At 40.6% G+C, this 15,744-nt stretch overlaps 1 protein-coding gene across 1 annotated transcript; it reads right to left on the bottom strand.

Moving 5' to 3' along the window:
• Positions 1 to 8,209: 8,209 nt before the first annotated feature.
• On the bottom strand, positions 8,210 to 8,863 carry LOC149253638 (uncharacterized). Its single transcript, XM_089454554.1, has one exon. The coding sequence runs from the start codon at positions 8,861 to 8,863 to the stop codon at positions 8,210 to 8,212; it is 654 nt and encodes a 217-aa protein (XP_089310680.1).
• Between the last annotated feature and the right edge of the window lie 6,881 nt (positions 8,864 to 15,744).

A 15,744-nucleotide genomic window follows, 5' to 3' on the forward strand; every position in this document is an offset into this window, starting at 1 on the left:
TCATGCCATTAGAGCTGATTATCTTTCCTGGTTTCCCTGCAATACCCCTTAATTCAACTTCCTTTCCTTCCACAGAAAATTTCATGAAAAGTTCTTGAAAATTAAAAGCTATTGTACCCAAGGATTGTAGCCATTGGACTCCTAGTACAACATCAGCACCTCCCATTGGAATGGAAAACATTGGGCTAGTCAATACATATTCTCCCATGGATAGCTTGATATTATGGCACTTTCCAGAACAATTTATTGTTCCTCCATTTGCAATCATCACTTGACACTCTGGTGCTGGATATAGGAAGCAATTCAATTCTTTTGCTACCCTACAATGAATAAAATTGTGGGTGCTTCCTGACTTAATCAACACTATTACCTTTTTCTTCTTGATTTGTCCTTCTATCTTGATGGTTTGAGGAGTGGTAATTCCCGCCAATGCATTACAAGATATGGTCGGATTTATTTGTTCTTCATCTAGGCTTTGTTCCTGGAATATATTGTTGAAAAGTGTGCAACAAGAAATTCTTGTTGAGATTGCAACCAGATGATGGAGCTTAGTGAAAAGAGTCGCCTTCACTAAGTGGGCCCGCAGGCTATTTTTGGCGCAAGTCTATTTTTAGACATATGGATCATGTCTATGTTTATGGATGATTGATCAAGTTGGGAAAAATAGATGGACTTCTATTTTTGATGAAAGTGTGAGTGATCACAGTGTGAGTGATCAAAGTCTATTTTTAGACTGGCTGTCAAAAATAGAAAAATCAAATATTATTATCTCACAATAATATTTGGACTATAAACTTGATCTTATTCTCTTGGAGCACTTCAGTTTGAGCTACAGAGGTGGCACATGCAGCTTTCAGAAGGAAATACGCTTTTCTTATGAGTCAGTTGAGTTGTTGCATGCATGACTTCAGTTAGAACTCAAGTGAGTTGAGTTTAGTGGACTGGAGGTACAGTTGATGGAGTTGTGTTCAGTTTGACTTAGTTAAACTAGTTGTAGTTAGTCTAACTGCAGATAGACTAATGATGAGTTGTTAAACTAATTATTAACTCATAATACAACTAAAGAATACATCAGTTAACTCAGTTGCATGTCAGTGCATGTTCAGTTCAACAGGGACAAGTGGTAGAGAATCAGATTGCTATCAGTTGTGACTATAGTTGTGCATCAGATCTTGCACAATCAAGGGATTGAGTATGCCAATGAGTTTGCTCACGTATTTGGCCCACATTTTAGCCTTTTCTCACGTCCACAAAGAGTGAGTGACTATTTTGCAGGTGAAAAACGAGTTTGGGAAACCATTCTCATCAGTTCTTGAGCAAGTATTGAGCAGCAGAGGCAGGCAAGCAGTGGAAGAGATTTGGAGATCAGATCTGAGCTGTATTGTGTGTAACAGGTGGAGATACTTGTGAGAAGTATTATGCTTTGTATTGTTACATGATTCAATCAATATAATATACAGATAGTGTGGGGTTTTTAGCGAGATGCTTTCCCCGGGATACATACTGTGTTAATGAGTTTGATTGATGCTTCTATGTGCGCCTGTGAATGTTTCTGCTTCTGTAAATTGATGATCAACGTAGAGGAGATTATGTATTATACATGTTCCGCTTATAAGTGTATAATCAGGATAATCTCTGTGAATATGTGTCATATTATTCAAAATTTCTACATATATCCTCTTCTTTTGACCTTTCTTGCTCCTTTTCTTCTTCCTCTTCACAATCTATGTAGAATAATTTCTTCTCAGCACACTTATGACCTTTTGTGTATTTGCTATCACAATTGTAACAAAGCCCTTTTGCTCTTTTTTCTTCCAATTGTTGTGGTGTCAACCTTGTAGGTTGTGGAAGACTATGGGAAACAACACTTCCGTCTTTATAGTTGTGAATGGTATGCTTCCTACTTGCCATAATTTTGCTTTCCATTTTTCTTGCTAACCTGAATGCCTTCTCTAATGAATCAGGTTCCCAAAGGCGCACAACATGTTGGATATTATCCTTTAAAGACCCTACGAACACATCAATCCTATGCTCCTCTGGAATATCTTTTACCCTTATGTCCAATTTTTGGAACTCCTCAATGTGCTCCATTATTGAACCCTTTTGTTTGAGACTTATCAATTGCCTAAAAAAAGTGGTGCTTTTTGTATCCTCATAATGTGCTATCAATTCTTCCGTAAAAATTGCCCAAGTGATAAATTGTTTACGAGAACAAAGCCATTGATACCATACAAACTAATTTGGTTCCAAATATAAAGTTGCCATACATACCTTTTGTGTGTTTTGCACATTATTGAGATCGAAGAATTGCTCCATCTGTAATATCCATGTGGCGGGATCCTTGCCATCAAACTTCCTCATATCGATTTTTGGAACATGGTGAGTTTTCGATCCAACATTAGAGTCTATGGAATCATGATTAACATTTCTTTTGTTCTCATCATGAGTTTCCTTTACTACCTTTTCACCATTAGTGACCCTTTCTTGTAGCAACTTCTTCAATTCTTCCATGTCTGTCTTCAAATCTATCTTCAAATTTGCCATCGAATCCTCCATCTTAGCTTCCATGCCCTTTATCTTAGATTCCACGCCATTTACCTTAGCTTCTATTAGCTTTTGTGAGCGTGACATTTGTTGCACTTGTTCTTGTAATTTTGATATATCATATAGCATTTCTTCCTCTTCTTCATGAGTCATGCTAGAGCTTTTAGGTTCCTTACTAGGTGTTTGCATTTTCTTTCCTCGGGGCATCAGTTACCGATAATAATGCTTTACTATGCCCTTTGAATTCCGTTAAACCAAGCTTACACAAAAATTAAAAAAAAAACTACACACCTTTTTTTTCACTTTATAGAAGCCTGATATTGAATCTGATGTATCTCTGTAATTTCGGATCATCCAATTCTGAAATTTCTACCTGTAGTAGCCTTCTGCGTCCTCTTTCCAATGCCACAAGTCTGATCCAAATTGGATTCTCCAAGGAAGAGTTATGTGAAATCTTCCACAGTGACTTGCTTTTAGACTGGTTCAGTAGAGCGAACTTGTACGACGTGCCACGAGTCCCTGTTTCAACCTTTGAATATAGAACACACATACAAGAAACTACAGTCCGTCCTCTTTTTGTACCTTCTTACGAAATTTCAATCCGATCCCCAGAGAGAAAGTTATGATGATTTTCCCCAGGTCACCTGTTTTTAATGTAATTCAGGAGTCTGCAAAAAGACCAACTTCCTCAGATCATATATCCGAAAATATCGCGCGAAATGCTCTAAAATTCGGATCCAAGGTTCAGCGCGATTTCTTATCAAATGGGTTTTTTTTGTGACTTCTGAAACGTCACAGAAAAAAAGTTATAACGAAAATTCCACGATGACCTGTTTGGAGCAGCGAAACCCTAGAATCCAAAGCTCTGATACCAAATGTTATGAAACCAGCTCACAAAAAGATAGAAAAGAGAGATCCACGCCTTAGAATTCAGCCTCTTCGAGGGGGCAACCTCCTTTACATTACATAAATGAACAATTCTTGGATGATACAAATGACAAAACCTCCTTTCTATATATAGGAGTCTAAGGAGTCACAATATAATCCAGCCGACCTAACAATAATAATATAAAGCCACAAAAATAACAATAGAGGGATTCTATGGGGCACAGAAATAACAATATGGGGGTAATAGGGGCACAACAATATAAATAGGGGGTATAACTACAATAGTAATGGGGTAATCACTAGTATTATAGGGACCCAACATTATCCTTAGCATCTTTTCTGATTTTGTACATGATTCCATAGAAATCTATATGGATGAATTCACACCCTATGGGAATGAATTTCAAGTAGCCTTCTCCAATCTGAACAAGGTCTTGTAAATATGTGAGGAGATGAACCTCTCCTTAAGCCATGAAAAATTCTTTTTTTTTTAGACAAACTTCGGTTGCTATATTATAATCTGAAAAAAAGAAGAGGTTGTTCGACATACATAAAGTATTTCCTGAACTTCATGGAGCCAAGGAATTACAAAAAGGGTCCATTCCTTGCTCCTTGTTCTGATTTTCCTGCCTCTAAGGCTTCTTATACTACTGTAAATCCTTACATATTGCAAGCACCAAAATTTACAACTACAAAACATAACTAGTCTATTTCTATATGGCTGATCTTCCTTGCTGTGGACTCTTCTGGGTATGGGTCCGGCTCATTCTGTTTTGCACTGGAGGAAGAAGGGGTTTCCTTGAACTTTTTGTCCATCATGAACTTGAGAACTACTATTGATTCTTCTGCATGGCTGCACCGGTTGGACAAGGTGCTGAACTGTTCATGTAGAGAGCTGACTCTGTGTAGGAACAAATTGATCTCTGCCCTATACTTCTCATTGAGTACTCTGAACTGGTCTTCCATTCGCGTTTCCAGGCTTCGGATTTGATCCTCCAGTGCACGTTGTTGCGCTCTCAGCTCCTCGAACTCTGCCTGAAGGTCTCTGCAATGGAAGCAATCTTCTGAACGGGCCATTGTCTCTGAAAATTCCCTGCCTGCGTTGTTGACTTCTTTAGCGCGGGTCCTCTGAGTTCTTAGCTTACTGCAGACTGCGATCACGACTCTCGCAGGGCTGTTATACTTCTGCTGGTCGTAATAACAACTCCCTCGGGCTGAATGGAACTGAACGGGAACAATAATGTTCTGATGCCTGGAGAAACTGATTTTCTTGCTATATTGGGTATCTCTGCCATTTGAGGTATAAATAGAGACGATTTGCATGCTATGTGGGCGGGAAAGTGTCCGGCTATGGCTCGAAGTAGTCCACAGGTTGGTCAAATGCGTATCATGAACCGCAAATAAGATCCTACTGCAAGGACGATTCTCTGCTGGATTTCTCTTGGTTTCCATGTGATGAATCGATGTTCTGATTTCAATGTTGATCCAAATCCTGCCTACCATACCTGCTCCGTCATCGGCTCTGACTTCTTGTCTGATGTCATTACTGCTGTCAGTTATGGTACACCTGTTGTTGACTAACCGTTGTTGATTCATGGTAATGGCTGCAAAGAAACAATATTGTTACAACTCAGGCTGCCCTTGGAGCGCGCGCATGCCCTGTTGGCATACTTATCAGCCTCCTTGTTCAAGCCCCGTAATATGTGGTAGTATTCTATCTCTTCCATTGAATCATGGAGCATCTGATTCCGGTGGTTTATCTGCTGGGGGAGGATATTCGGCGTGCTCTGTCTCTGCGCCATAAGCCTGATAACTATAGCTGAGTCCCCAAAAACTATTGCTTTTCGTATCCCTAGCTTTAGCAGCTGCGTGAGGCCCTAGTGTAATGCTAATCCCTCTGCTCTATTGTTGGAAATTTCTCCTAGCCCCCATTCGAAATGAAGCATGCTCTCTCCATTTGCATTGCAAATTAGACCCCCTGGACCAGCTTGGCCCGGGTTCAATTTAGAAGCTCCATCGAAAAATAAATAGAACCTATTACAATTTCTCAGCAAATTCGAAAAATCCTCGTCCTTTAGCCTCAGTTTCCATGGGCTACTTGTTTCTTTCGGTTGTGTTCTTGCTTGATTTGTTTCCTGAGCGCTTGCAGTATTCTCTAAAACATAGCTGATCAGGTTTCTCTCTTCTATGCTATATTTAGTTGCCTCTATCTTGCCTTTGGTGTGATTTGTGATTGTCTCCTCCGCTAGCATTTTTGCCTTATGACAAATTAACCTGGTACAGCAGCCTTTCTCCTGGAAAACCTTTCCATTTCTTGCCAACCAAATACGCCATAAAAGTGTTAGGGGAATGGTGTTCCATACCCTTTGCACCAATTTACTCCTTTTCTCTTTCCATGGACAGTTCTTTCTCCACTTGTGTATCGTTTCTGCTATAGATGCCTGAGGCTCCCAAGAAGCTCCCCCTATTGAGGCCATCTTTCTCCAACATTCATCAGCCACCGGACATTCAACAAACAGGTGTTGGATTGTTTCCTCTTATCTACAACAGTTTGGGCATCTGGATGGCCCCATTATGCCTCTTTTCTTTAAGTTTTCCGCTGTTAATATTTTTCCTTTCAGGAGCAACCAAATGAAAAATTTGATTTTGGGGGGGGCTTCTGCTCTCCAATCAAGTTTCCATTGGTTCCATACTTCCTGATGGAAGTTTCTCTCACATAGATATTGGTGTCCAGCTTTAACCGTGTATTGAGTTCCAGTTGGGTCCCAACGATATCCATCATGTTTGCCTTTTTGGATCGGAGCTTTGTTGTGTAGAAGATTCTTTAGGATAGTGAGGCTAGTGTCTAGCTCCCTGGGATGATCCGGGAAGTTCCAACCTGTCCATGCTTGAGAGTGGTTGTCCCAATGTGATATTTGGGCCAAGTGCATTATTCCTTTGCCATTAAGCCAGTTTATGGCAGGGATTGCCTCCAAGTTTGTTCCAATGGGATGCTGCCCTAAAATTCTGTCTGTGGAGAAGTTGATGCTACTCCCCCCTCCTGGGACCTTTGATATATTCTGAGACATAAAGGTAGTGGCCTTCTTGCAGAGTTGCCAAATTTTTGTACTATCCCTGCTGGGTATATTAGTCTCCAAGAGCTGGTGCCTTGTGCAGGTCAGGTATTTTGCTTCTAAAACCTGCTTCCACCACACTGCAGGCCCAGTGATCAACCTCCATACTATTTTTGCTCCAAGTGCTAAATTTAGCAATTTTGGTGAACGGATGCCTAATCCTCCTTTTTCCTGAGATTGAATGATGTTCTTCCAGCTTACAAGATTGAATTTCTTTTTTCCGTTTTCCCTCATTGCCAAAGGAAATGCCTGAGAGCTCTTTCCATTTTCTGATGGAAAACAACAGGGGCTTGATATAAGGAGAATCGATATATGGGGAGAGAAGCTATACCTGTTTTTAGAAGAACTAGACACCCTGCTGGATTCAGCCACATGGTGCCCCATTGCTGGATTTTTCTCTTTATCTTGTCAAGAATTTCATTCCAGGTATCAAATTTCAGCGGTCCCATACTTACAGGCATCCCTAGATAGGAGAAATGATTCCAGACAAGTTTGCAGGAGACTCCAAATATACTTGCTATGTTATGGATGATGTGATTTGGTGTGTTCCAACCATATATACAACTTTTTATCTGATTGACCTTCCCACCTGAGTAATCCATGAATTGGTCTAAAATCTTCTTAAAGCGCCTTGCAATAGTGGTGGAAGCTCCTCCTATTAAGAGAGTATCGTCTGCAAATTGAGAGTGATTGATGTTCTTTGTTCCATGTTCGATCTTGATGCCAGTGATTAGACCTATTCTCCGGTTGTAATCCAAGGTTTGACTGAATGATTCAGCCATAAGGATAAACAAGTAAGGAGATAGGGGGCAGCCTTGCCTAAGGCCACGAGAAGATTGGAATGCAGCACACGGCCTCCCATTAATTAAGGGGGAGATCCAGGGATCCATTATACAAGCTTTAATCATTGTGATAAAGGAGGGGTCGAATCCCATTTTATGAAGCACAGCATACAGGAAGGAATGACTTACCCTATCAAAAGCATTGGCGAGATCCAGCTTAAGAACAAACCCTTTCTCTTTTCTACTTAAACTTGAGTGGATGGCCTCTTGCACAAGAAGGATAGAGTCAGTGATGTGCCTATTAGGGAGAAAGCCCCCTTGGTTTTCTGAGATCAAGGATGGGAGATATGGCTTGAGCCTGGATTCTAGAATTTTTGAAACAATTTTATATGCTGAGTTGCATAGAGATATTGGTCAAAATCTTGAAAAGGTGGAAGGTCTGTTCTCTTTGGGGATTAAGGCTAGATAGGTGGAGTTTGTAAATCCCCCCATTTTGCCTTTTTTAAGAACCCAACGAATCATCTTTGAGAGATATTTTTTGATCATCTGCCAATATTCTCTATAAAAGCTTATTGGAAACCCATCAGGTCCTGGAGCTTTATCTAGGTGTCAGCTCCAAATTGCTGCTTGGATTTCTTCTTCTTCAACTTCTTTTCTGAGGCTGTTGTTCATTTCTTGAGTGACTCCTTTGGACAGATGTTGCAGCATGCTTGAATAATCCTCCTCACCTTTGTCCTAAGTTAGAAGGCTATTAAAATGTTTAGTGGCTGCTTCCTTTATAGATTCCTGAGTGTTGTAACTGTTCCCCTCATTATCCTTTATTGTGCTGACTGTATTTTTGGCCTTTCTAACCGTGGCCTGCTTGTGGAAATACGTTGTGTTTTAATCCCCTTCTTGCAACCAGAGTTGCCTGGACTTCAGTCTCCATTTTGTTTCTTCGTCCCTTATAGTTTGACTCAGCTGAGAATATAATCTAGTTTCTTGCTCTTTAGTTTGCTGGGATAGCCCAAGAGCTTCAATTCTTTGTTGCACTTCCTCTAGCTCTTGCTTAATTTTCTTTTTGTTCACCTCAGGCTCTTGATAATTGTTCTTTGCCCAATTTTTTAGAGCCTGTCTTACTCTCTTCAGTTTTGTTTCCCAAATATACGTCGGCGATCCTTCCACATGTTGAATCCAAGCCTGCCGAACCACATCTTTTGCTGCTGGGGAACGATTCCAAATGGAGCAGTATTTGAAGGGTATGGGTCCTAACTGACATTGGTTATGGAGAGTGAGCGTTATTGGGTAATGATCAGAGGCTGAAACATTGAGAATATTTGAATGGCTTGTAGCGAAGGTGGGCAAGAATGCTATATTTATAAGAAACCTATCAAGACGTTCCATGATATTGCCAGCGCCAATTATTCTATTACTCCAGGTGTACCTACGGTTTTTGGGTCTGATATCAACAAGTTCTTGCTCCTGCATGATAGTTTCAAGTTGTCTTCTGAAAGTATCAGGGGTGAAATTCCCTCCTCTTTTTTCGTTGGCGTGCATCACCAGATTTAAGTCTCCAGCTATAATGAGATTATTGTTCTGCTCCTCTTCTAGACTTTCTTCGATTGTGTTCCAACACACTTCTTTCTCTCTGTACTAATTCGGCGCATATATGTTGTAAACTGTTACCTTTGGGCCGCCAGTTTTGTTTTTCAGTGTGACTCGAATCCAGTTCTGATGGACCCTGGTGGAGTCACAGATCCATTTATTGCTATCCCACATAGTTAGTATGCCGCCTGAGGCTCCTCTTGCTTCGCTTGCACATCCATTGAAATGCTTTTGCTGGCTTATTACTCTGCTAATTTCAGACTGGTCTTGCTTTGTTTTTTGGATAAGAACGATTTCAGGTCTTTCACTGTGTATAAGGTCCTTGAGGGCAGCTATCTTGGAGGGGTGCCCTAATCCCCTACTATTCCAAGATAGTATTTTCATCATGATTTACTGGTTATATGGAGAGGTGCTCGCCTCTCATTGCCTTTGTTACTATTTTCTTTTTCCAAGTGTCCAAGAATGAATGACTCTATTGGAGTCTGGGAACCCATGGCTATGTCTTTCTGTGCACTTTCTTCCCTATGCTGCTTAGCCGATTTCCTGCCAGGTCCATGCTTTTTAGGAACATCACTAGACGCTCCATGTTCCTTTGAGGAGCTCCTGGTAATCCTAGCAGAAGGAGGTTCAAGAGAGGGCTGAGAGGTGTGAGGAGAGGAAGGATGGAGAGGAGGATCAGTGGAAGGGAAATCAGGCCCAGAATCAGCCTCGGAGAGGATCACGAAGGGGTTAGAGGATGGAGGGATAGGAGGGTCAGAAAGCCGAGGAGATGAGGGAGGATTCTGAAGGGGAGGTTGCTGGGAGGAGGAGGGTTGCTGAAGGGAAGGTTGTTGACGGGAAGGATGCTGATGGGAAGGACCAGGGGCCTCAGGTTCCGAAGGTTTGAGGGGTGGAGAAGATTTTTTCCTTTTTACAGTTTCCCATTGCCCATCCTGCTCATCAGATTCTACATTAACTATTTTAGTGCATCTATTTGCAAAGTGTCCATATTCGTGGCATACCTTGCATTTGAAGGGAATCTGCTCGTAGTCCAACTGCTGAATATGGCACCAGTCATCTACTTTCAGTTTGATCGCTTCCGGCAGTCCTTGTCCCAGATCAACTTCTACACAAATCTGTGCACACGCCTGCATGTTGTCTTTGGGTTCACTGCGATCTATATATTTCCCGACCGCATTTCCTATTGCTTTAACCGAGTCGTCCCCCCAGCAGTGAAGGGGAAGGTGAGGCAATCTAACCCAAACTAGGACCGCATTTGGTATATCAAGTTCTGGATCAAAATCCGGAGTCCATTTATTGAGATAGAGGCCTCTGGAGTCCATAAAGTAAGGCCCATTTCTGAATATTAGATCTTTATCCTCTTTGGTTTCAAAATGAAAAGTATAATATCCTCTGCCACAGAATCGAATGGATATTTTACCCTGGATCTTGTCCGACCAGTTTCTCTCAACCCATCTTTGCACTGTTCTGGGTGATGGCCACAGTCCTGTAAATTTCCCGATTAACCCTTTCTCTGTTAAGGAAATGGCTGCCATGCACGGAATGGTGGGAGGCAGCTGAAATTCTTGTAATACATCAAGCTTCTTCACAAACTTTGTTGCTGTTGGTCTAGGTCTTTGCGGAGGAAGAGACTTTACCAGATTGGAGAAGGCTCTTTGCAGCTCCGGATCCCTACCGGGCATATCCGGAGGGTCCATGCTGAGGTTCGATCAAGCGATCCCAAGCCGAGGTCGATCTCAGGTTCGCGCGCGCGCAGCTCGTAAGCCATGAAAAATTCTTATTCCTAACAAATGAGGGAGATTTTCTAGTACATTTCCTCTCCTCAAAAGAAATTCAAGTAGACCCTAGAAATATATCCATCATAAAGCAACTTCCCATACCTCAAAAATAAAGATATGTCAAAATTTTCTTAGTCCTTGCAGGATATTACATGTTGTACCCTCATCTTTTATTCTCTTAAGCTTCATATAACTAAGAGGTTGAGGTTTAAATAATATCATAGTTTGGAGCCATTTTCAGTTGATCATATGAGCTCAAAATATCGGACCCACTCAATCAGAAAGTGCTTTGGAAAATCTTTCCAACGATATAAAGAAGTCTAAATTGGCCTCCTAGATCAAAAGATAAGGGCAGTCAAAGTTGGGCCCATAAAAGTCAAAATCCTTGAGACCCTAGAATGTCGTAACTCATTATAAAATCAATTTCAAAAGGCTCTGTGGATCAAGGACCATGGATCTGTCAACTGTCGTAGCCAGGGTCATCTATTGATGGAACCTTGTAACAGAGAGTGGAGGTCTAGACCCTGTAACCCTGGAACCCCATAACCTTTGCTTAAATCAATTTTTGAAGGCGCCAAGATTGAACCAATTATAGAAATAATTTCATTCACACCAAGGGACCGGGTACTCCCTCTCTCTCTCCTCTAACTAGGCAGGTGGAAACATATCATTGGGAAAATGTGACATTATCATCCATTCACTGGGAGGTGGACATGTGGTAGGTAGTTTTGAAGTACCCAAAGGCCCAAATACGGATGAAAATTGGATTAATCACAAGTGGACATGTTGGAGGGTCAACATCAACATGACATCATCCCAGTGATATACCCCAAAAGGTAAAAACCTTGTAACAAATTCTAATTGCATTTCAAAAGGAGTCAAGCTTCTAGGCACTAGGGGACCAGAGCACTAGGGCATCAGTCTTCCAGCGCAATAGTAAGCAACTCCATTCTCGACATGGAGGAGTTTCCAAGTGGTAGTGGGCCTTCCCCCATTTCTCAAATGAAAATGATTAAAGAGTGGCCACCTGTGGGGCGAATCATCACCCTTCTCAAAGCAACCCCACCCGGCAGAAGCTTTGGTAGGTAAGCAAGTTCAGCGGTTTAGCCAATGCTTGCCCTCAGAAAATATGAGTCAATAGAGTAAAATTTTCAAATCAACGATTGAGATTAATTTTTGGGGGTTGATCCTTACCTCTAACTTCTCTAGGCACCCTTTCGGAGAAGATAATATGGGCCAACCACCTGTCATGCTAGCGCAGATACCACGTCAGTGGATGGGACCGTTATTAGGCGAGTGTGACAAGCGAGCGTGAGACTGTTTTATATATCACTCTTCTCCCTCATCCTCCTCCCAATCCAATTTCTCCATGTGTCTCCCCCATTCCATATCCTCCCTTTCCTTCCTAAAACCCCCACGAACCGATTGTTGCACCTCATGCATCGACCATTGTAATTCAAATTGGTCTATTTAAAATTGTTTGACCACAAGCTATTCCATCTGTTTGCACCTACTTTCACTCAACTATTAGTATGCATAAGGACCTCCACCCTCAACATCTAGTTTCCTTCACTTACCAGAGATGGAGATCGAGACACCAAGCACAAACGAAAAGTCTCAAAAAAGGAGCATTGACGAAGCAGGGGACACCAAGACATAGGATGCATCCTCGACCAAGAAGGTGAAGGTTCAGGAGAAAGTAGATGAGGCGATTGAGTTAAAATTGACTAAAAATAACCTTAATCAACCTTGATTCCAAGTACAACTAGAGGACCCCCAACAAGATGCTACCTCCAGTTCAACTGAGGTGGAAATCCTATGTTTGGTGGGGAGTACATCAGTGGCAGGGCCTAAATGGGAGGAAGGGAAGCTAACAGAGGAAAGAAACAAGAAATTTAGGGATGAAATGTTGTCACAGTTGGCATCCCACTCAGTGCCATATCAAACTAGGCTTTTGCTTCCCATGGACCTATAAAGAAATCATATGAAGTTCTCCCTGTATCATCCCTCGGTGCAGTCCCTCCCATCTGAACCACAGTTCAAAATAATGGACCTATCTCTAGACATGACTAATGTCCCCTTGCAGGATCAAATTAATTTACACAGGCAGGCAGGGGAAATGATATATAGTGAATTAATCAAGGGATCATTGTTGATCAACAAGGTCAAGAAGCTACTGGAGAAAGAATCTACTAAGGTGAAATAGAAGAAGGAAAACTCAAGAGCTCTCCATCTCCAAAATGAAGGCTACAAAGAATTTTTGATCAAGTTGGGGGTGGATCCAAATGATAAGGCTTCCATAGATGCCATTATCAAAGGCTCACAATCAGGAATATATTCATTAAGGAAACAACTTAAAATGCATGTTACAGAGCATGTACATACTAAGGAATTGGTGCAGGTTGAAAACAAGAAGTAAATCCTATCAAGAGATTTAATTGAGACGAATAATGAGGTAGTAGCCCTAAAACTGCAGGTAGTAGACTTGCAACAAAAGATAGATTCCCATATTTGTGTTGTGGTTGTGTCGAACAACCCAAATAATCCCACTAAACAGCTAACCAAGGCTCTCACGAAGATATAATTGTTGAAGAGCTAACTAAATAAGTTCCAAATATACTTGGACAACACCAAATACACACTGGAGAATAAGGAGAAATAGTTGCAGTCCACCCAAGAAAGTGCGGATAAAATTAATAACAAGTATAAGGTGGCACAGGATTATATCAAAACACTACAGAATAAGTTTAAGGGAAATATGGCCCTTGTTGAAGCTAGGTATATAATGTTGGAGGACATCATCTCAAAAATAAAGAAACTATGGGAACATCTGAAATTGGTTGCAGAGCAGAAGGCTGCATTAAATACCATCGAATTCTCTATCCTATTAACAAAAGCATAGGATGCTAAGAATGTTAGCACTGCTAAGAGATTTATCAAGCTCCTTAATGAGAAGTTAGTTGATGAGATGAGGGAGATTGACATCATTGACAGGACATGCATGATCATGGAAATCGCCAAAGTGGTTCAAAAGAAGGAAGCAAGGGATAAGGTTGAAGTGTGTGTGAGTGAGCTAGCAAGGTCGGTTGCAACCTTCAATTCTCATTTTGACCAGAGAACCAGGGTGGGCTTACCTTATTGTTGGGATTTCCAAGGAAAGATACTACCCTGTGAGAAATATGAGTAATTATTAGTTGAGGCCAAGAGAAAAGTGCACTCATCACATGAAAAAATTGCTACTCTCAAGAGGAGAACAATAGTGAACTATCTGTAGAGAGACTTCTAGATGTTGTGGCTTATGAAGACCTTGTTCGTATCTAGGAAAAAGTACATTAAGCTCAAAAATATAATGATGGCCTATAGTACCCTTATTCACACTCTTGTACCAAACCTAGTTCTATGTCAAAGGTGTGACCATCTACTCAACCCAGCATGAATCCGGGTGGTGGAGCCTAGGTCGACTTTGAAGGATCAAGCTAGCTAGTATTGAAGATCTTTTTTGATTTAGAATCATGATGTATCTCTTCCATTTTGGCATTTTTTTAAATATTTTATTTTCAAGAAAGAATCAAGTTGTTATGTAATGATTAAAATAGCTAGGCCTTTGGCATGTTTGCATAGCCAATTAGTTTAGACAGTTGTCGCACTAGGAGATTTTTTGTAACTATTTTTTTGTTAGTACTCTCCCTATAAAAGGGAAGAGGAACTTATTTGTAAGGGTTCGATTTTATATTCTAGAGACTACAATATTTACAAGTTCTGAGGCCTAATGACATGTATGTTATTCTAAAATACTAATGAAGAATCGTTTTGGTGATTCCAATCATTGATATGTGAAGTATGTATTCCTGTCTCTATTTATCATTTCATGTATGTTTCTTTCTTCTTAGAAATTGTGTAATTGTAGTTGTTGGAACTCAATCTTTTATGTTAGATTTACCTATGTCATGTTATGGAAAATGATACCTGTAAACGTAAGATTTAAATCCTTAAAATGTGCTCCATGTTTTCTAATTGCATTTCCTTCATCAACACATTATTCTGCTGACTTTTAGTGCACAAGATTATATATCTAGATCTCTACACCATATTCCTCCTTTTATCTCCTCCCTCACCTATACTACAACAGCTAAATAAGCTTCATTATTTGTGTGTAGGCCACCATGGAAAACTTTACTTCTTTGCAACAAAATGTTGTCAATGTGTGTAATGTGTTTGGTCTCTGAGTATGATTATTGAAGTAGATTTAGATCCTTTTATATTTCATCCCTTGAGAAATAATGATTCATCTACAAGAGACTCTAAGACGTCCTAGGCACTAACCCTTCTTCTCAACATGGGGGTTGTCTCTAGTAGCAACAACATCTTCTGGTGTCGTTGTCAAGGAAAGAATTAGAATATATTTCCCTCAGTATGATTTTGAACATTCATTTTGTAGGTTGAGCGAAGGAAGTGTGGGTTGATATTTTTCACTAAGTAGGTTCCCCAGATTATAACCTTGGCCTTTAGGAGGCCTCGTACCCATTCAAATACCTCTCAACAGATAAATCCTCTTGTCTTTGACCCAGAAGAATTGTATCCAAAAGAATTTGGAGAGAAAGAACCCCTAGAACTGTAGATCCTATGGTTTTTGCCTGAGAGGCCTCAGCATCTATCTCTCAGAAAGTTGACATAAAATATATTGAAACCTCATCCAGAATTTTAGAGTTCTCATAATAAAATTTTCCTCCTCTTAGCTTTTACTTCTCAGGACCTAAGCTTGAAGAAACCTCTATCAGTTCTAATCCTTTTACATATCATACCTTCCCAGAAGTTGAAGAAGTCAAAGATATTCTTATTACTAGTCCATCTCAAAACCCCACACTTATTTCGCACTAAATATTACCCAATGCGGTTCACCAAATCTCTCATCTAGGCCGTATAGTAAAAAAAATTCAACCCCTCTACAAAATATGGTTGTCCTAGGATTTTTACTCAACATATATGTCCCACTTAATCTGCAACATCCTTTGAATGCAATGCCCCAAGGCTATCTAAATCTCTTTCCTAGATTCA

The sequence above is a fragment of the Pinus tabuliformis genome, chromosome 7, assembly GCF_031772625.1.
Source record: "Pinus tabuliformis cultivar Carrire ecotype Pingquan chromosome 7, CPIR1, whole genome shotgun sequence".
NCBI lineage: Eukaryota > Viridiplantae > Streptophyta > Pinopsida > Pinales > Pinaceae > Pinus > Pinus tabuliformis.

Bases quoted from the DNA above. Each gene is read 5' to 3' on its own strand.
- LOC149253638 (XM_089454554.1), bottom strand. From the start codon at position 8,863: ATGCACGCCAACGAAAAAAGAGGAGGGAATTTCACCCCTGATACTTTC.